The following is a 16,166-nucleotide window of genomic DNA, read 5'->3' as shown; positions in this document are numbered from 1 at the left end:
AAATAGTACAAATCTCTCTGAAAGTCTGAGAGGAAAAATAAAACTAGAACAAAATGCGTAGGTATTCAAACAAAACAATCTAAACTAATTGGGAGGAACTCAAGAATCAGACACCAGGAAAAAAAAGTATTTTTAGTACAAAGTATTTTTCACCACTGTTTTATTTTGTAATTCTAATCTTTTCCCATCCAATTTTTTTATGAGTACAGAGAGGGTTTACAAGACCAAAGTATGATAGCTTTATCAAACTATTAAGCATCTTTTTTAAAATGATAGCTGTACTGTACATTAAGATTGTATTTAAAAGACCCAACGTTTATTTTCTTGGCTTTGATAACCATGCTGTGGTCACTATCCTTTTCTTTGCAACATTTCTTTAGGTCTAAAATTACTGCAGAATAAAAAATAATAAAGAAGACACTAAATAAACTAAAATAAATGAAATTTCAACTGTGGTGGTAAACTTAACGTGCTATTATATGCATATATATCATATGTGTAAAAATAGAAGTCAAACTACTGATTATATATAACTAAAAAGGTGATTTTATATACCCACTGTACATTTCTCAGCTGATGATAATTTAGTCAAGATAAACATAAATTGCTTCTGATTAGGATTTCTCTGACAATGGTCATTTCATATATTAAATTATAATGCTATACAATAATAAAAACCCAAATTAGAAAGAAGTTTAAATTAAATGTAAAAGGATTCAGGAGTGCCTGGGTGGCTCAGACAGTTAAGCATCTGACTCTTGATTGTCAGCTCAGGTCATGATCTCACGGTTTGTGGGATTGAGCCCCAAGGTGGGCTCCATGCTGACAGTGCAGAGCCTGCTTGAGATTCTCTCTCCCTCTCTCTCTCTGCTCCTCCCCTGTTCGTTCTCTCTCTTTATCACAATAAATAAACTTTTAAGAAAATTAAGGATTCAGAGACAGATTGCTTATTATAAAAAGTAACAATAACTAAAAAGATGGCAAAAATTGAACCAGTCTTCGAAAACCTTATTAGTGATCTAAAATAATTCCCTTCCCCATAGTCCATCATTCTCTATTCCTTTAGTTTGATGTACTTTTGTACAGCTTTATCATTATCTGAGATTTCATTATATGCTTTTCACTTTGTTTATTGTATGCCTTCCCAATAATGAGTTACAGGAGTTGACTTTATTAATTCAGAATCCACTGCACCAAACACATAATGAGTTCAGTAAACAGTGGTTGAATATATAAATTATCAAGGGGTTATTTAGCCTGCCCTATTATAATATTGAACTATTTAAAAAATAGGAAGAAAAATCTTGAATATTCTAAAGATATAGTTGTGTGCATTTCAGTGCAATCAGCAAATAAATATCAATGTCTCAGGAAGCTCTGGAAGTTTTCAACCAAGATTAATATATATGTCCACAGTCATCTCATATGCTCATAGCACCTATAACAAAGGATCCCATAACTATGTGTGTGTGTGTGTACATATTTGAGAACTCTTAGAGAGAAATTTCCTGGACATTCCAATTGTCGTGTGTAGGATCTCCATGAAATAATGTGGCCTTAATAGTCTTTGAAATAAGGCAGTAGCATTGAAAAATCTCAGGATCACAGATATATTTATAGCTTTCTAGATAAGATGTTTTCATACACCCAAGGTGAATCAGATTATTTTGCCCCTTTTTAGTGAATCAAGAACACCACAAAATCCCCCAGTCACATTTTATTCATAATAAGACAGTATTAAAATACATTTTTTTAAGTAGGTTCCACACCCATCATGGAGCCCAACACAGGGCTTGAAATCAGGACCCTGAGATCAAGACCTGAGGTGAGATCAAGAGTTGAACACTTAACCAACTGAGCCACCCAGGCACCCCTTAAATATATTTTTTAAAGAGAAAGGGTTTTTTAGCCAAACTGTCATTGTGCTAACACAAGTCATTATCAGGGTTTTTTTGTCTGTTTTAATTTTATTTCCAGTTTTGGTCTCATTTTGGATAAGCATAATCAGTGTATAAATACAATTTTATAACCTATGTTGTTGCTTACTATTATAAAGTTAATACTTTCCATGGAATTACATAATCACTATAATTATAACCTTGTAAAAGTAATTTATTATCATATTCTTAATTTTTTTTCTGATTATTAGCTATTAGACTATTTTTATTTTTCCCTAATTGTTTTCCTAAATGACATTTTTCTGCCTTTGTACTATTTCCTTAAAATATATTTCTTTTTTTTATGTTTATTTATTTACTTTTTGAGAGAGAGAGAGAGAGAGAGAGAGAGAGAGAGAGCAAGCCAGGGATGGGCAGATAGAGAGAGGAAGAGAGAGAATCCCAACCAGGCTTTGCACTGTCAGCTCAGAACCCAATGAAGGGATCAAGCTCATGAACTGTGAGATCATGACCTGAGCCGAAACCAAGAGCCAGATGCTCAAGCAATTGAGCCACCCAGGCTAACTACAGGTCAGGCTAACTATAGGCTAACTACAGGCTAACTAGCCACCCAGGCTAACTACAGGCTAACTAGCCAGGCCACCAGGCTAACTACATTTCTAAGAGTTAGTTATTGAAAATTATGACAGTTTTAAAACTATGGATAAGGGCTTTCCACCAAAGTTGTATAAATTCATAGAGCTAGCTGCAAAGCATGAGCATGCCAATACCTTCACAACTGTCCCAGTACTGGATATGACACTTTTTAAATTTTGCTGATTTATTGCATGTAAAACAATAATGTCTCACCATTTTATTTTGTATTTTCTATCAAGATAAATTCAAACTTCTTGGGAAATTTTGTTTTTATTATTTTAAGACATGTTTGGGAGAAGGGAAAATGCCAGGAGGCAGAATGTGTCATGTGAATAGCAAAGAACAGGGTGTCAACTCATGAGTTGAGAATAGTGTATTAGAGAGAAGCAGGGGTATGATAATGTTTCAGTTTCTATTACACACTTAAATTTTTAGTCAACCTTACATTTCACAGACATCTCACTTTATGCAAAGGAAATAAACATTCATACAAATTTCCAAGTCATTATTATGGACAATTGAATGTTTAATATAAAGTTGCTTAATATAAAAAAAAAAGAATAAAAGTAATCCTACCCTATTTACAGTTTCTGGATTCTTATCACTTGGTTCCTCAGGAATTTTAACAAGGAATTTAGAGGTGTCAGCCAACTTAGAGTGGGTTGGTAGTCTTCTGACAGTGGGAACAAACGTGAAGATCAGAGGTTTGGCTTCAGAATCACCAGAAGAGACCTATGAGACATGTAATAAATTAGACCTTCAGTCCTGTCAAAGGTTTATCTTGACTTTATTTTCTATACCCCATGATATTTATCTCAGTTATTTTGATAAATTGCCTATTATCCTGTGGTCATGTGTATGGTTGCCAAAAAAAAACAGCTATAAAAACAGTCACAGTGGATCAGATCCCCCCCTTTTTTTTATGATTCCATTTATCAGAGAAAGCAGTACAACCCCAGAAAGATTCTGTTGTAGGGGGATGGCAACAAAACAGTAGATTGGCTAGGTGGTCTTTTGGAATATTATAGGGCACTTCTACCTCAGTAGGATCATCACAAACACAGCATCTAGTCTGTTTCAAAATTGATTTTTATTCATTTAACCCCGGGTTAGCAGTTTCAATTTGACTCATAATCACAACCATGCAAGAAACTTCCAACATGTATCACTAATGAGAATACTAAAAACTGGATTTAAAATTGAAAGAATGCTTTTTTAGCGATTAGAACACCAATATCTCTCCTTGAGGACACACTTTCTCTTTCATTCATGCTTTAATAATTCAAGAATGATTGTGTTTATTTTTTTAATTTATTTAAATTTTAGTTAACATACAGTACTATATTGGTTTTAGAAGCAGTTTTCAGGGATTCATCATTTACAGACAACACCCAGTGCTCATCACAAATGCCATCCTTAGCACCCATCACCCATCTAGCCCATCTCCCCACCACTTCCCCTCCATCAACCTTCAGTTGTTTCTTAATATCCACATATGAGTGAAATTATATGGTATTTGTGTTTCTCTGATTGACTTATTTTGCTTAGCATAATACATTCTAGTTCCATCCATGTTATTGCAAATGGCAAGATTTCATTCTTTTAGATGGCTGAGTAATATTCCATTGTGTGTGTGTGTGTGTGTGTGTGTGTGTGTGTGTGTCACATTTTCTTTATCAATTCATCAGTCAATGGACATTTGGGCTTTCTCCATAATGTGGCTATTGTTGATAATGCTGCTGTAACATTAGGGTGCATGTATCCCTTCAAATCTGTATTTTTGTATCCTTTGGGTAAATATCTAATAGTGCAATTGCTGGATTGTAGGGTAGTTCTATCTTTAGTTTTCTGAGGAACCTCTATATTGTTCCCCAGAGTGGCTGCACCAGAATGATTGTGGTTACTATTTGTTGTGTGGCAGGAACTCAAGGAGATAGGGATGCCATAATGAATAAGAAATAGTCAGTAGACCACACACAAGAAGAAAAAAGGGTATGCACAAACCACTAAGGGAAAGGTGTTGAGCAGTGCCTGCCTACCCAATCTAGGAAGCTCTGTAAAAGGCAACACCTGAAATTTGGTCCCAGGGAAGAGGAAGATAAGGATATCCCAGGCTAAGAAAACCAGATGATTGAAATCATGGAAGGGCAGCAGCAGTGGGGGGTACATATCAAACTTGGATTCTGTCTGATTGACAACAAAGAACAATTACAGCACCGTAGATTGGGAAATGAAGTAGTCACATTAGAATTTTAGATAGATAACTCTGGGTTTTTGTTCCACATTTTATTTATTTTTGAGAGAGCGCAAGCAGTGGAGGGGCAGAGGATCTGAAGTGGGCTCTGTGCTGACAGCAGAGAGCCCAATGGGGGGCTTGAACTCATGAACTGCAAGATCATGACCCAAGCCGAAGTCAGACGCACAGCCACCTAGGTGCCCCCAATAACTCTGGTTTTAAAAGACATGTGACTAGTGACAAGCACAGAAAACCAAGAGCAATAGATTGAGGACTAAATGAAAGGGAAAAAGAGAAGATGCAGCTGTAAATTTCTCTTTCTAGAAATCTGGATAAAGAGTAAAGAGGGAGGTTGAGAGGAGTTAGTGAGGGAAGAAGAGTCAAAGAGGTGCCTCTGCTGGCATGTAATAGGGTGGACCTGAACATGTCTGTAGACTTGGGAAAGGAGCCAGAAGAGAAGGAAAGCAAAACAAGGTCCTGGAGGAAGCAGGCAAAATATGTTAAGAGAATGGGAGAAGGAACATGGCCTCCTTTGAGTCCAGAGAAAATGAATGAAGATACAGAAAATCTCACGAATGTAGTGCAGTGGTGGAAGCAGAAAGGTGGCATAATCAACACTGATGGTAAAATCAACCACATCTAATCAGAGTAACACTGCCCCTCGGCTACTTCCATGCCTCTGTCACAAGAAATATGATACACCCCGGCAGGACCCTCACTTTCCTCTCCCTTTAAACTATGCCTACTTTCTGTGCCTTGGACCTCTCAGGCTTCATTGTGGCCTTCCCTTTAACCCCATCCATGTCAGCCCCTATGAGGAACCCAGGCTGGAGTCATCCCACAATTCCTGTGTGCTATGCACACCCCCTCATTCTTTTCCCATCTGTGCCCCATCCCAATTCATGAAGTATTTCTACCACACACATTCTGAAATTCAGTCAGCCATCATACAATCTCCCATGTCCTTAAGCTCTTCTCAATCCTCACTCTAATCAAACCACTGCTTCCTCTGAAGGGCTCTGTCTCTAAGAAACTTGTTCAATGGTTGCTATTTTCCCTCACACTGGACCTGGAAGTACAAGAGTGTCCTCCTCACTCCCCTTTACTACTTCCAGACCATTCTTCTTTCCTCCTACCTAGAAACTTCCAGATGTGAATCTCATGTCAAGAGTCTATACCACTCATGACCTCTCATCTTCACTGTCATCTGCCCACACCCAAATTAAGCAAGCTCTTCTTTCTTTGAAGATTTAGTTCGTGGCTCAATTCCACTCCCTTTAACACTATGCTTTGCTTAATACCCAGTATCACAGCCCATGGGTAATTTTCCTCATATTGTGTTGACCTGGCCTCTGCTCCTTCTTGCCCCTCAATCCCTAGCCTCAACCAATAGCCACCAGCCCTCTGTAATGTCACATTTTCCATTCTCTGATCTCCACTTCTTTTCTTTCCACACCTCCCTCTCATACACCAGCTGCAACATTTCTCAGACCCCACCAGAAGGAAAATCTACTGATCCCTCCAACATTATGTTTTCCCATACTTCTTTTTTATTTTAGCCAGCCTCAGTGACTGCGTTTACCCCATGCATACTCCTCAAGTGCCCTTCCCTCTCTCACATCATCCTTCCCATTTGGACAAATCACAGTCCTCACTAAATCTAACCTGCTACCTAATCTACCCCTTGACCACAAAGGTATGTAATTGGAAGAAATCACACAACTGTGCTTACCGGTTTCACTTCAAATTTATGACTCTGAGCCTCAAGCAGGCCCTTCAATGTTGCTCTATAAACATATTATAGTTCTATAGTCCATTCACTCTCCCACTTGCCTAGAAAACTCACACCCTCTCCTTTTTTCACACCCTCAATATCTTCTTCCATGGTCTAACTCTGACCCGATGACTTGGTTTCTTATTTCACTGAGATAACTAGAGCAGTCAGACAAGAATTTCCAAGGTCCCCATCACTACATCTACTCACCCACCCACATCCTTGTCTTTCGAGTGGCCTTCAGTCCTGCCACTATGATCCTACTAAAATCAACCCTCACTTGAGTATTATGCCTTCTACTTACTTTCAATTTTTCAACAAGGTCTTAATAAATGTCTACTAAATGCTAAAACATCACTCTAGGTGTTGGCGATGTAATGGTGAGCACACTAATAGAGTTTACATTCTTGTGGAGAAAGAAGTAAACAAAATAAATATGTAAAATATATATTACTTTCAATAGGCAGAAGCTATGAAGACTGGCTATAAGGCTATGGCAGTAACCCATGGGAGAGAAAATGGTAGGTTGAACTTGGGTTGTTGCAGTAATCACAATAAGAAATGTTAAGAGTCTGACTATATTTTAGTTTTTTTTAAATTTTTTGTAATGTTTTATTTATTTTTGAGAGAGAGAGCATGAGTGGGGCAGGCACAGAGAGAGAGAGGGACAGAAGATCTGAAGTGGGATCTGTGCTATCAGCAACAAGTCCACGTGGGGCTCAAACTCAGGAACTGTGAGATCATGACCTAAGCCAAAGTCAGATGTTCAACCGACTGAGCCTCCCAGGTACCTTGGTTCTGGCTAGATTTCAAAGGAAAACTTAGAATTATCTTAAAAATTAGATGTGGGATATAAAAGATAGATAAGAATCAAGACATGTACAAAATTTTTGACCTGAATAACCACAAGAAATGAGATTTTATTCACTAAAATGGGGAAAACAACAGGTGAAGCTAGTCTGAGAATAAAGATAAAATGTAATATGCCAAATACAGATCCATGTAATATGCCAATACAGGAATTGTGGGTATGGAAGTCAAGTTTAGAGGAAAGTCTGTGCTAAAGATAAAATTATTAGGATTGTTAACTTGTACATGGTATTTAAAACCACAATACCAGAAGAGATCACCAAGGTAGTAAGCACAAATAGGAAGAGAAGAGGTCCAAGGTTGAAGTCTCCAGAGTTGGAACTCTAAGTTATCAAGCAGCTAAGGAAGAACTAGAAAAATTGACAGGGGATTTTAAGGAAAACAGAAAAGACTAGAATGTCATTGACAGCAATAGGAAAGATGCCTGACTATAAACAAAAGGAGAGACAGAATATGCCGAGGGCCCGTAGTAGTGAAGCAATTTGCTTGGACATTTGATATCTTCTCCAGGGATGTGTCAAACTACCCCTCACAGGAACAGAAAAAAACAATGGTAGCACTTACAGAGCTGGTGTTCAGAAGCAGTTTTGGCAAAAGGATGTTGTGAGCGTGAGGAAATTGAGGGCTCTAGTGAGAGTAGAGCAAGCGAACACCATAGAGTGAAGTTTGGAGAGGTACAGAAGAGGAACCCTCAGATTCAGGGGACCAGTGGTCTCTGACACTCAGAGACCAGATTTCATAACATGGTGAGTGTTGGGGAGAATGACTTGGGGTTAGAGTATGGTATGTGAGAGTTTAAGATTTAGATGTATGGTAATTCTGGACGATTATGTGGTCTAAGGTTTTGACCTTGAGACTGAGTATCTCAGAAGAAAAAAAAAACAGAAAAGGCACTGAGATTGGGAAGCTCAAGTAACTGTGAGACAAGAAGGTTGACAAAGTCATTCTGGTGAAAATGAAAGCCACCATGGATGACAAGACTGGACTGGACAGAGAGACTGAGAGCATGATGGCACTCAGTGAGCCTGGGGTCAGGAGGTACCTGGATCAGGCTATCTGACACACTAGATTATTAATAGGTATTTTCTTTGTGAGTATGTAATCAAAGAAAGAGAAGTGGATATCCTTACAGGAGATTTCACCCACGTTATATGTCTAATGAACTAACTGTAGGCCAGTTTATTATAGGGTACAGCTTTCTGATAACTAAAAATACTAAAACAGCCATGCCTTCTAGAAACAATTCTTTAGGGAATATAAAACACACAGACAAACCTTTCTGAACCATCTCTCACTCTTTAACCTTCTTTTATGCCTTTAAAGATAGTTGTCATTATTCCCTCATTGCAGTCATGTCAAAATTGCCAGGTTGCAACTAATCATCCGAAAATAATAAATCAATGCTCTCCTCTGTAGTGAGGAACATTAGATCCCTTGTGAGATTTGGGAAGCCCATTAGTCTTATCAGCAACAACAATATGACACACTTACTAGATAGATTATTTTCTAGGAAGGCTTCTTTACATGACTAATCTCATAAATATCATGATAGATAGCGGTTTTAGCAACAAAATCATTAGAGGTAGTTCAGATAATTCATCGCAGAATTTCATGTGAGTAGGAAATAAAGACAGTGCTTTAGGAGTCAAAAAAGAAGTGAAACTGTGAACTTATCCCCAGGTTCTATAGGCCCATCATCTCCCCACATGATGACTACAAGTCTGTCTTATGTTCTATCCCCATGAAATTGAAATACCAAAGTATGAAAGGGTTCAGTATTAAGTGCCCCATGAGTATGAAATACATACAACCATTACTAACAGTAAGTGATTTTGCCTTCTAAAACACACACAATGACGAAAATTCATTTCTCCAGCCTTGTACAATTTGTACAATGCAATCCCACTTAAATCTCCAAAATACAAATAGATCTCTACTGTTGATACCCCATAAATTATAGACTTTTTAAAGGGTAATAGCTATAATTTTAGTGAATAAAATGGAAACAAAGTATGAGTGAACACTAACGTTTCAGTGCATAAGGTGTGCTTTTAATACAATGCCCTCAAATGAATTTCTAAGCATAACCACACGTTGACAATGAAAGCAACAGCAAAATAAAATTATTCCTTTCTATTTTATTGCCATATTTTCCTACAGACACAGCCATATCCTACATAAAATGTCTTTCCCGGTATAGGAGAACAACTTTTTTTTTTTTTAATTTTAGTTGAACCAATACATGATGTCATTCAAGAATAACATAAAAGGGAAAATCTAATAGGGCTAAAGACGTATTCATCTTCCAAGGTTACTGTTGGAGAAAAAGATCAGGGATAAATTCCCGTCTGCACACATATCCTCAGAAGCACACCCACAAAAAGGGCAACGGTTCGGTATCTGCTTTTAGGCTGGGAGTACAGTGTTAGCATGGGGCTCTTTTCATCGCTATTACCTAGCATCCTCTTATCTAACCAATGATGTACAAATTTTTTTTTGTACAGAATTTAGGTTGGAAAAGGATGTGAAATTATACTATGTAACATTTAGATGTAGAGCCACGTGTTAGTTGATAGACTGCTGAATCCCCGGTTCAGAAAAGAAGAAAAAAAATTTTTTTTCTGTTTCCTGTACACGGTGGCCAAGTTCCAGGGGAGCCCAGAAATGAATCGCTATGGTGATGAAAAATCATTTTCCACACAAAGCAGAAACAGATGCACGTTAATACCACTGCACTTGTTAAATGCCAGTTAACACTTTCAGTTGCCAATGCCATTTAAAAACGCATCTTAGTTCTTGTTCTTGGGAAACTACCTTAATAATAGAATTAGACCCAGACGGATTAAACTCTCGCCCTAAAAATGGTTTCAAGCACTCGACATCTCTTGAGACTGTCCCCTTCTCCCCGGACAGGCGAATAGGAACTTAGGAAATTGTGTTTTCCCACACCACGCAGGTTAAGTGCTCCGTTGCTCAGTTTCAGGCTGCAATGCCTTCCTGTCTACTATTTCCCTAAAAGTTCTCTTCCTTCCCATGTCAACACCCACACTCACAGATGTCCACCAGTCTCCTGTTGAGCAGAGGCATCCCTGGGTGTCAGCTTCAACACTATGCCAAGGGCAGTCCTGAGCATTTTTTTGGTTGGCCAGTGAGCAGTTCGCTTTTATCTGCTGGCCCCTTCCACGAACTGTAGATAACATTTCATTTTGACATACAGTCAAATTTATCTATACCCAGGCAGCTCTCCCTCAAGCCCTCTTGCAGCAAACAACGAAGTGTACAGCCTTTAAAAGTTGCTGAAAACATTAAGGAAAGACTTCCTTTTACCTGGGGTGTGGTCTGAATGCTCCCTGCTAAGACGCACGAGTTCATTTGGAAGTAATTGTTCTCGCAGTCCCTCGGAAGCCCCTGTTCTGGAAGCATTGATTCATCACACAAGGGAGTGAGCAAACCGATGACTGAGGTGTGGGAAGGGAGCCTCTCACTAAAACAACACACACTCACACAGGGAAAAAAAATTCTAAAAAGAGGTAAAGTGGAATCCTCCCTGAATTGAAGAATCCTGTCAGCTCCCAAGAGTAGATTTATGTTTAGACAATTTTTAGATTTGGCACTTCATGAGAGGTCATACCGACTGCTGAAATGGAGCCAGTAGAAATTAAAAAAAAAAAAAATGCCACCTATATGTGTTTGCCCTCTTTTCTTGTCACGCAAGTATTCCAATTACATATTCTGCAAAAAGAAGAGAGAAGCCAGATTGTGCCGCGACGAGAAGCTGATTGAAGGGCCCAAGCATCTGCCAATCTCAGGAACCAGGTGGTCACACGCACTGAGAACATTTAGAGACACAAATACATGCAAACACTGTGTCTAAATAAAGAACGACACAACACACAGTGATCATTTCAAAAAAATCAATAATATGATCGGCCGTGGGCATGTAAATGCAAGCAGCGGGAGCATCTGTAGTGACTGAAGTTCTGCTATTAATCAAATCAGCTCTAGAATAAAACTTGGAATCAAATATTTGTGGGGAAAAAATTCCATTCCAAGGTTCCTGGAAGATGCTGAGTGTCCTGACTGCAGACAAAACTTCACACACAAAACTGATTGGAGTCTTCAGATTTCAGTAGTTCTATATTTTTTATGTATAGATTTTTCTCCAAATCTGTTTGGATTTGGCAATGAAAGCACAAACCTACGTTTGTGCTTTGGCAATGAAAGGTGGTGTGGCCCAAGGGCTGATTATAGACCAAAGGCTATGGAAAGCAATGAATATTTTATTTTATTTTCGAGATCTGGATTATATCTCTTAATTTTTAACCTTATCAAAAGTCTGAAGGGGCACATGGTCTCATAGTTTGTGAGTTTGAACCATGCATCAGGCTCTGCTCTGAGAGCTTGGAGCCTGCTTTAGACCCTCTGTCTCCCTCTTTCTCTGCCCTTCCCCCACTTGATTGTGGGCTCTTTCCCTCAAAAACAAACATTCAAAAAAGGTTCTAAAAAACACAAAACAAACAAAAAAGCCTGAATTTTTGGAAACATTACAAGTAAGGTAATTGCCAAAAGTGATTCTACTAGCACACTGGCAAAAATTCTTCCAAATAACATAGAACTTTTTGACCTAGAAAGTTATCTAAATTTCCGAATAAAAGTGCTGTTATGTCACTAAACAAATTTATGTGTTCCTCTATGCCAAGTATAATTATGGATACTCAAAAGAAAACATAACACTCTCCTGCCCTCAAAGAGCTTACAGTCCAATTAAGAATATAAAACAGATATACAAATAATAGAAATACAAAGCAAAAAAGAACAGAAGAGAGGAGAAGGGAAGGGAAGGGAAAGGGAGGGGAGGGGAGGGAGGGGAGGGAGGGGAGGGAAGAGAAGAGAAGAGAAGAGAAGAGAAGAGAAGAGAAGAGAAGAGAAGAGAAGAGAAGAGAAGAGAAGTTCCATATTGGAGTTCTCAAGCTTTACACATAAACCACCTAGAGAGCTTGAGGACATCAGGGATGGGCCCCAGATTCTCTATTTCTAACAAGCTCCCAGTTGATGTTTCACTGCTTGTTCATGACACTTTGAGTAGCAGAGACTTGGAGAAACTTTTGGAGGGAGGGGAGATCACAGCCACATGGACTAATTCAAGGATAAAGTGGCATTGGGGCCACACTTAGAAGCATTGGGGAGTGGGGGCTTAGGAATGTGGGATAGAATAACAGTTACTTCAAAGCAGAGATAAAAGCTTGAATGAAGGCACCTATCAGAACAGCAGTAAGCAGCAAGTCTATTCATAAAGGATGAAATCCTAGAGTCAGTCATTCACTGGCTATGGGACCCAGGGGGACCTCTCAAAGGCAGTCCTTTCACCTGTGAAATGTGGATAAGAAGAGTACTTATCTCACAGGGTTCTGGCGAGGATGAAGGTGAAATAATATAAACCCTAAAGGCCACACACCTCAGTTCCAGTGAGTGGTTCCCCAAGGGGAAGTAGCAGTCCAGTCCCTTGTCAATATTTCGATCTGTCCATGCCAAGCAGACTCAAACAACTATGAAGCTCTTCTCCCATACCTCATTCTGTCCACCTTCTGGTCTTTTCTCTCTCATTCCCTCCCCCAACTAAAGCAATACTTACACATGTTGGCAAGTCAACTTTGGAAGAGGAAATAAATATTTTAGCCCTTATCTTTTGCCCTATTTAAACTCTTCCTTGAATCATTTTACAACGTGAGAACCAATTAAATTCACCCATTATTTTGCTATTTTGCTCTGTGTCTCCTTGGCAACTTTTCTCTAGTCATTTTCTTTCTCTTGTTTTATTAATAATTGTTGGTGTTACAGACTATTTGTTATATTGATAGAAGTAATAATTGTTAGTTAAAAAAACATAATGGTCATGCATTCTAGCAGCATGCTTTAGCCATCTGGTTAGTAACTACATATAGCCTCAAAGAGCACATGTATTTAGGACAATTTCTATAGAAACCATCCTCATTTGAATAGAAAATAATGTCATGGTTCAAAAAACAGGCCCCAGTCTTGGATGATGAAAAGCATGTAAGTTACTTACACAGGATGGAAGGGTGGCGAGGAGGAGAGAGTCTATGCTCCAATTACAACCACTTTCCTATGTATACGAATGTCAGTTAGGGTTTCCCAAAACCCTGAAGCATTTATAAATACAAACTTTTTTTTCACAGCTCTATATAAGCATTTATTCAGTTAGGTTAAGCCAGTTGTGCATCACATAAACATACATGTTTACTTCTCCATCTTGTTGTATAAACACACACTTTTTAATGACCTCTCTTCCACTGCAGAAAAAATACTCCATTGAATAATGTTTTTCCAAAAGTAAATAAAGTTTGTCAAAGTTTGCAACAGTTTCCAACTTCTCTTTAAGTTTTGGCATTATTGATGGCTGAATTAGGACACCTTTCACCTTCTTATTAAACAGATATTACTACAGTAACTTCCAGGCAAAAGACTCTTCAGGTATTGCTTTTAAAATAAGTAATATGGAATAAATAGTCCCTCTTCTTGATATGGGAAACAAATTTGAGGGGAAAGTATATTAGCACACAAAAGTTTTCCAAGAAGCATGGGATTAAACAGATCCAGTTGCCAAGGCTAGACACACATTTGTCTGTTCCTATGCTCTGTGCTTGATAAAAGAAGGTAGTAGAAACCCATTTATTTATCTTAATAAATATCTATTGAGTACAGAGACTATTCTAAGCTCTGAGGGACATGAAGATAGAGAAGATTTGGACTCTATTCTCAACATGTGTTACAGTCCTATGAAGAGACACAAGTTACACGGGCCATGAGGGAGGTCTGAGGACAGTGCAAGGCGATGTGCTGAATATAGACTGTATGGGAAAGTGGTGTCAAGCCATTCCCAGGGAGATTTCACTCTTAACTTCTGCACTCTTACTTCCTATTTCTGGTGATCAATACGAGGACACTTATTCCTTATTCTGTTTTAGCTGTGGGTGGAATTTTTCCTCCACAAATGGGAATCACCAGGGGTTTGGATTCCTGTCTCCAGGGCAATAGGTGATTCCAGGGATGCTAATCAGGGCCATCCCAATTCACAGACTCAGAACTGAGTGTCTTATATTTAAAGGGAATTCTGACCTCTCATCAAAAATATGTGAGTTTCTGGGGAGCCCGGGTAACTCAGTTGGTTGAGCATCCAAATCCGGCTCAGATAATGATCCCACTGTCCATGGGGTCGAGCCCCATGTCAGGCTCTGTGCTGACAGCTCAGAACCTGGAGCCTGCTTTGGATTTTGTGTCTCCTTCTCTCTCTGCCCCTCCCCCGCCCATGCTCTGTCTCTGTCTCAAAAAATAAATAAACATTAAAAAAGTTATATAAAAAATATGTGAGATTCCATCACAGCCTAAGTTTGGCTCCATCTATATCAAGCATTTGTATTGGTCTCATCTGGATTGCATCTATTCCTTGTACTACCGCACTCATAGATTCTCTCCTCTTTGGGGTTTATACTCTTAGTTAATAGGATACTAGTAGCCCTCCTTAATTCAAATACACTAGGAGCTTCAAAGTATTGAGGAAAACCTAGCACCTAAGTAAGACTGTGACATAGTTAAATATTCAGACAAAATGAATAGGCCTTACACATGGCAGAATTTGAAGGGAAAAGAGACAGTGATAAGAAACATTTATCCAACAGGAATAAGAGTTTGGTCACCACTCTCCCCTTGTTGAATCACTTTCTTGACTTGGCTTCGGGCACACCATCTCCTTTTAGTCCTGTTCCCATCCCCTAAAACACTCCCCTGTCTGCTTTGTGCTATTCTACCCTTAAGCTTTGAAGTAGCCCAGAAGTCACTCCTTGGATAATTTCATCCAGTTCTGTAGCTTAAATAACGTTTGTTCCAGATTTGTATCCCCAGCCTGAATGGCTTCTCTGGGTAATACCCTCATCTATCCAGCTAACATCTTCACTAGGATATCTCGTGGACATCTGAAACTGAATTATTTGTTTTTCTCCTGAAACTGTTGCCCGCCACAGCCCCCAAGTTTTCCCTGCCTCAGCATATAGCTATTCCTATTTCTCATTGCTTAGGCTAAAAATGATAAGCTTACATCACTTTTCTTGGTTGCTCATTATCCCCCATCAATATATCAGTATTGGTGAATATTCTGATATTCTTGATTTCTCATAATCCCCCACCACCAATTTATCAGTATATCTCCCTTCAAAATAAATCCAGAACCCTACTTCTATTTCTAACATCCTAGTAACAGAACCTACCATCATCTCCTTTCCAAATCACTTCCTCCTAACTAATCTCCCCTGCTTCCTCTTTGCCTCCTGTAGGGATGCTCTGATAAACCATCTAGACCTCCCTTCAGGCTGAAGGACTATTCCCCAGCTGCTGGAGGTGCTGAACCAGTGCTCAGCTGTCTGTCCTCTCCAAGTGTTGCGCTCAGTTGAATAAAGCGTCTTGCCCAAAGCCACTCCCCCTTGCCCAAAGCCACTCCCCCCTTCTCCGGGGCAGCCTGCATCCAATGGCTACTTGATACACCCATATAAAGGCCTGCCACTCTCGTTCCAATTTAGGGCAACTCTAAAGAGCGATCTTACGAGGTCAGTTAAGCTTTTGTTCAGTCTGCCTTGCAACCCAATTCTCTCCCTGCCTAATCTTGCTGCCTTCCCACTCCCACAGGTGTGGTAAACTTCCTGCATGCTACTCTCCACCTCAGAGTCTGCTTCCTGGGAAC

The 16,166-nt window shown here is 39.1% G+C and overlaps 1 protein-coding gene across 1 annotated transcript in view; it reads right to left on the bottom strand.

The window, feature by feature from the left end:
• The window catches only part of LOC122220693 (muscular LMNA interacting protein), a 213,705-nt gene that overhangs the window by 98,371 nt on the left and 99,168 nt on the right, over positions 1-16,166 (bottom strand). Inside the window, exon 2 of the mRNA XM_042940388.1 lies at positions 3,111-3,266. Coding sequence (XP_042796322.1) covers positions 3,111-3,266 — 156 coding nt within the window. The remainder of the gene's footprint in view (positions 1-3,110; positions 3,267-16,166) is intronic.

The sequence above is a fragment of the Panthera leo genome, chromosome B2 (genome assembly GCF_018350215.1).
Source record: "Panthera leo isolate Ple1 chromosome B2, P.leo_Ple1_pat1.1, whole genome shotgun sequence".
Taxonomy (NCBI): Eukaryota; Metazoa; Chordata; class Mammalia; order Carnivora; family Felidae; genus Panthera; species Panthera leo.
This window is presented reverse-complemented; position numbering and strand designations above follow the sequence as displayed.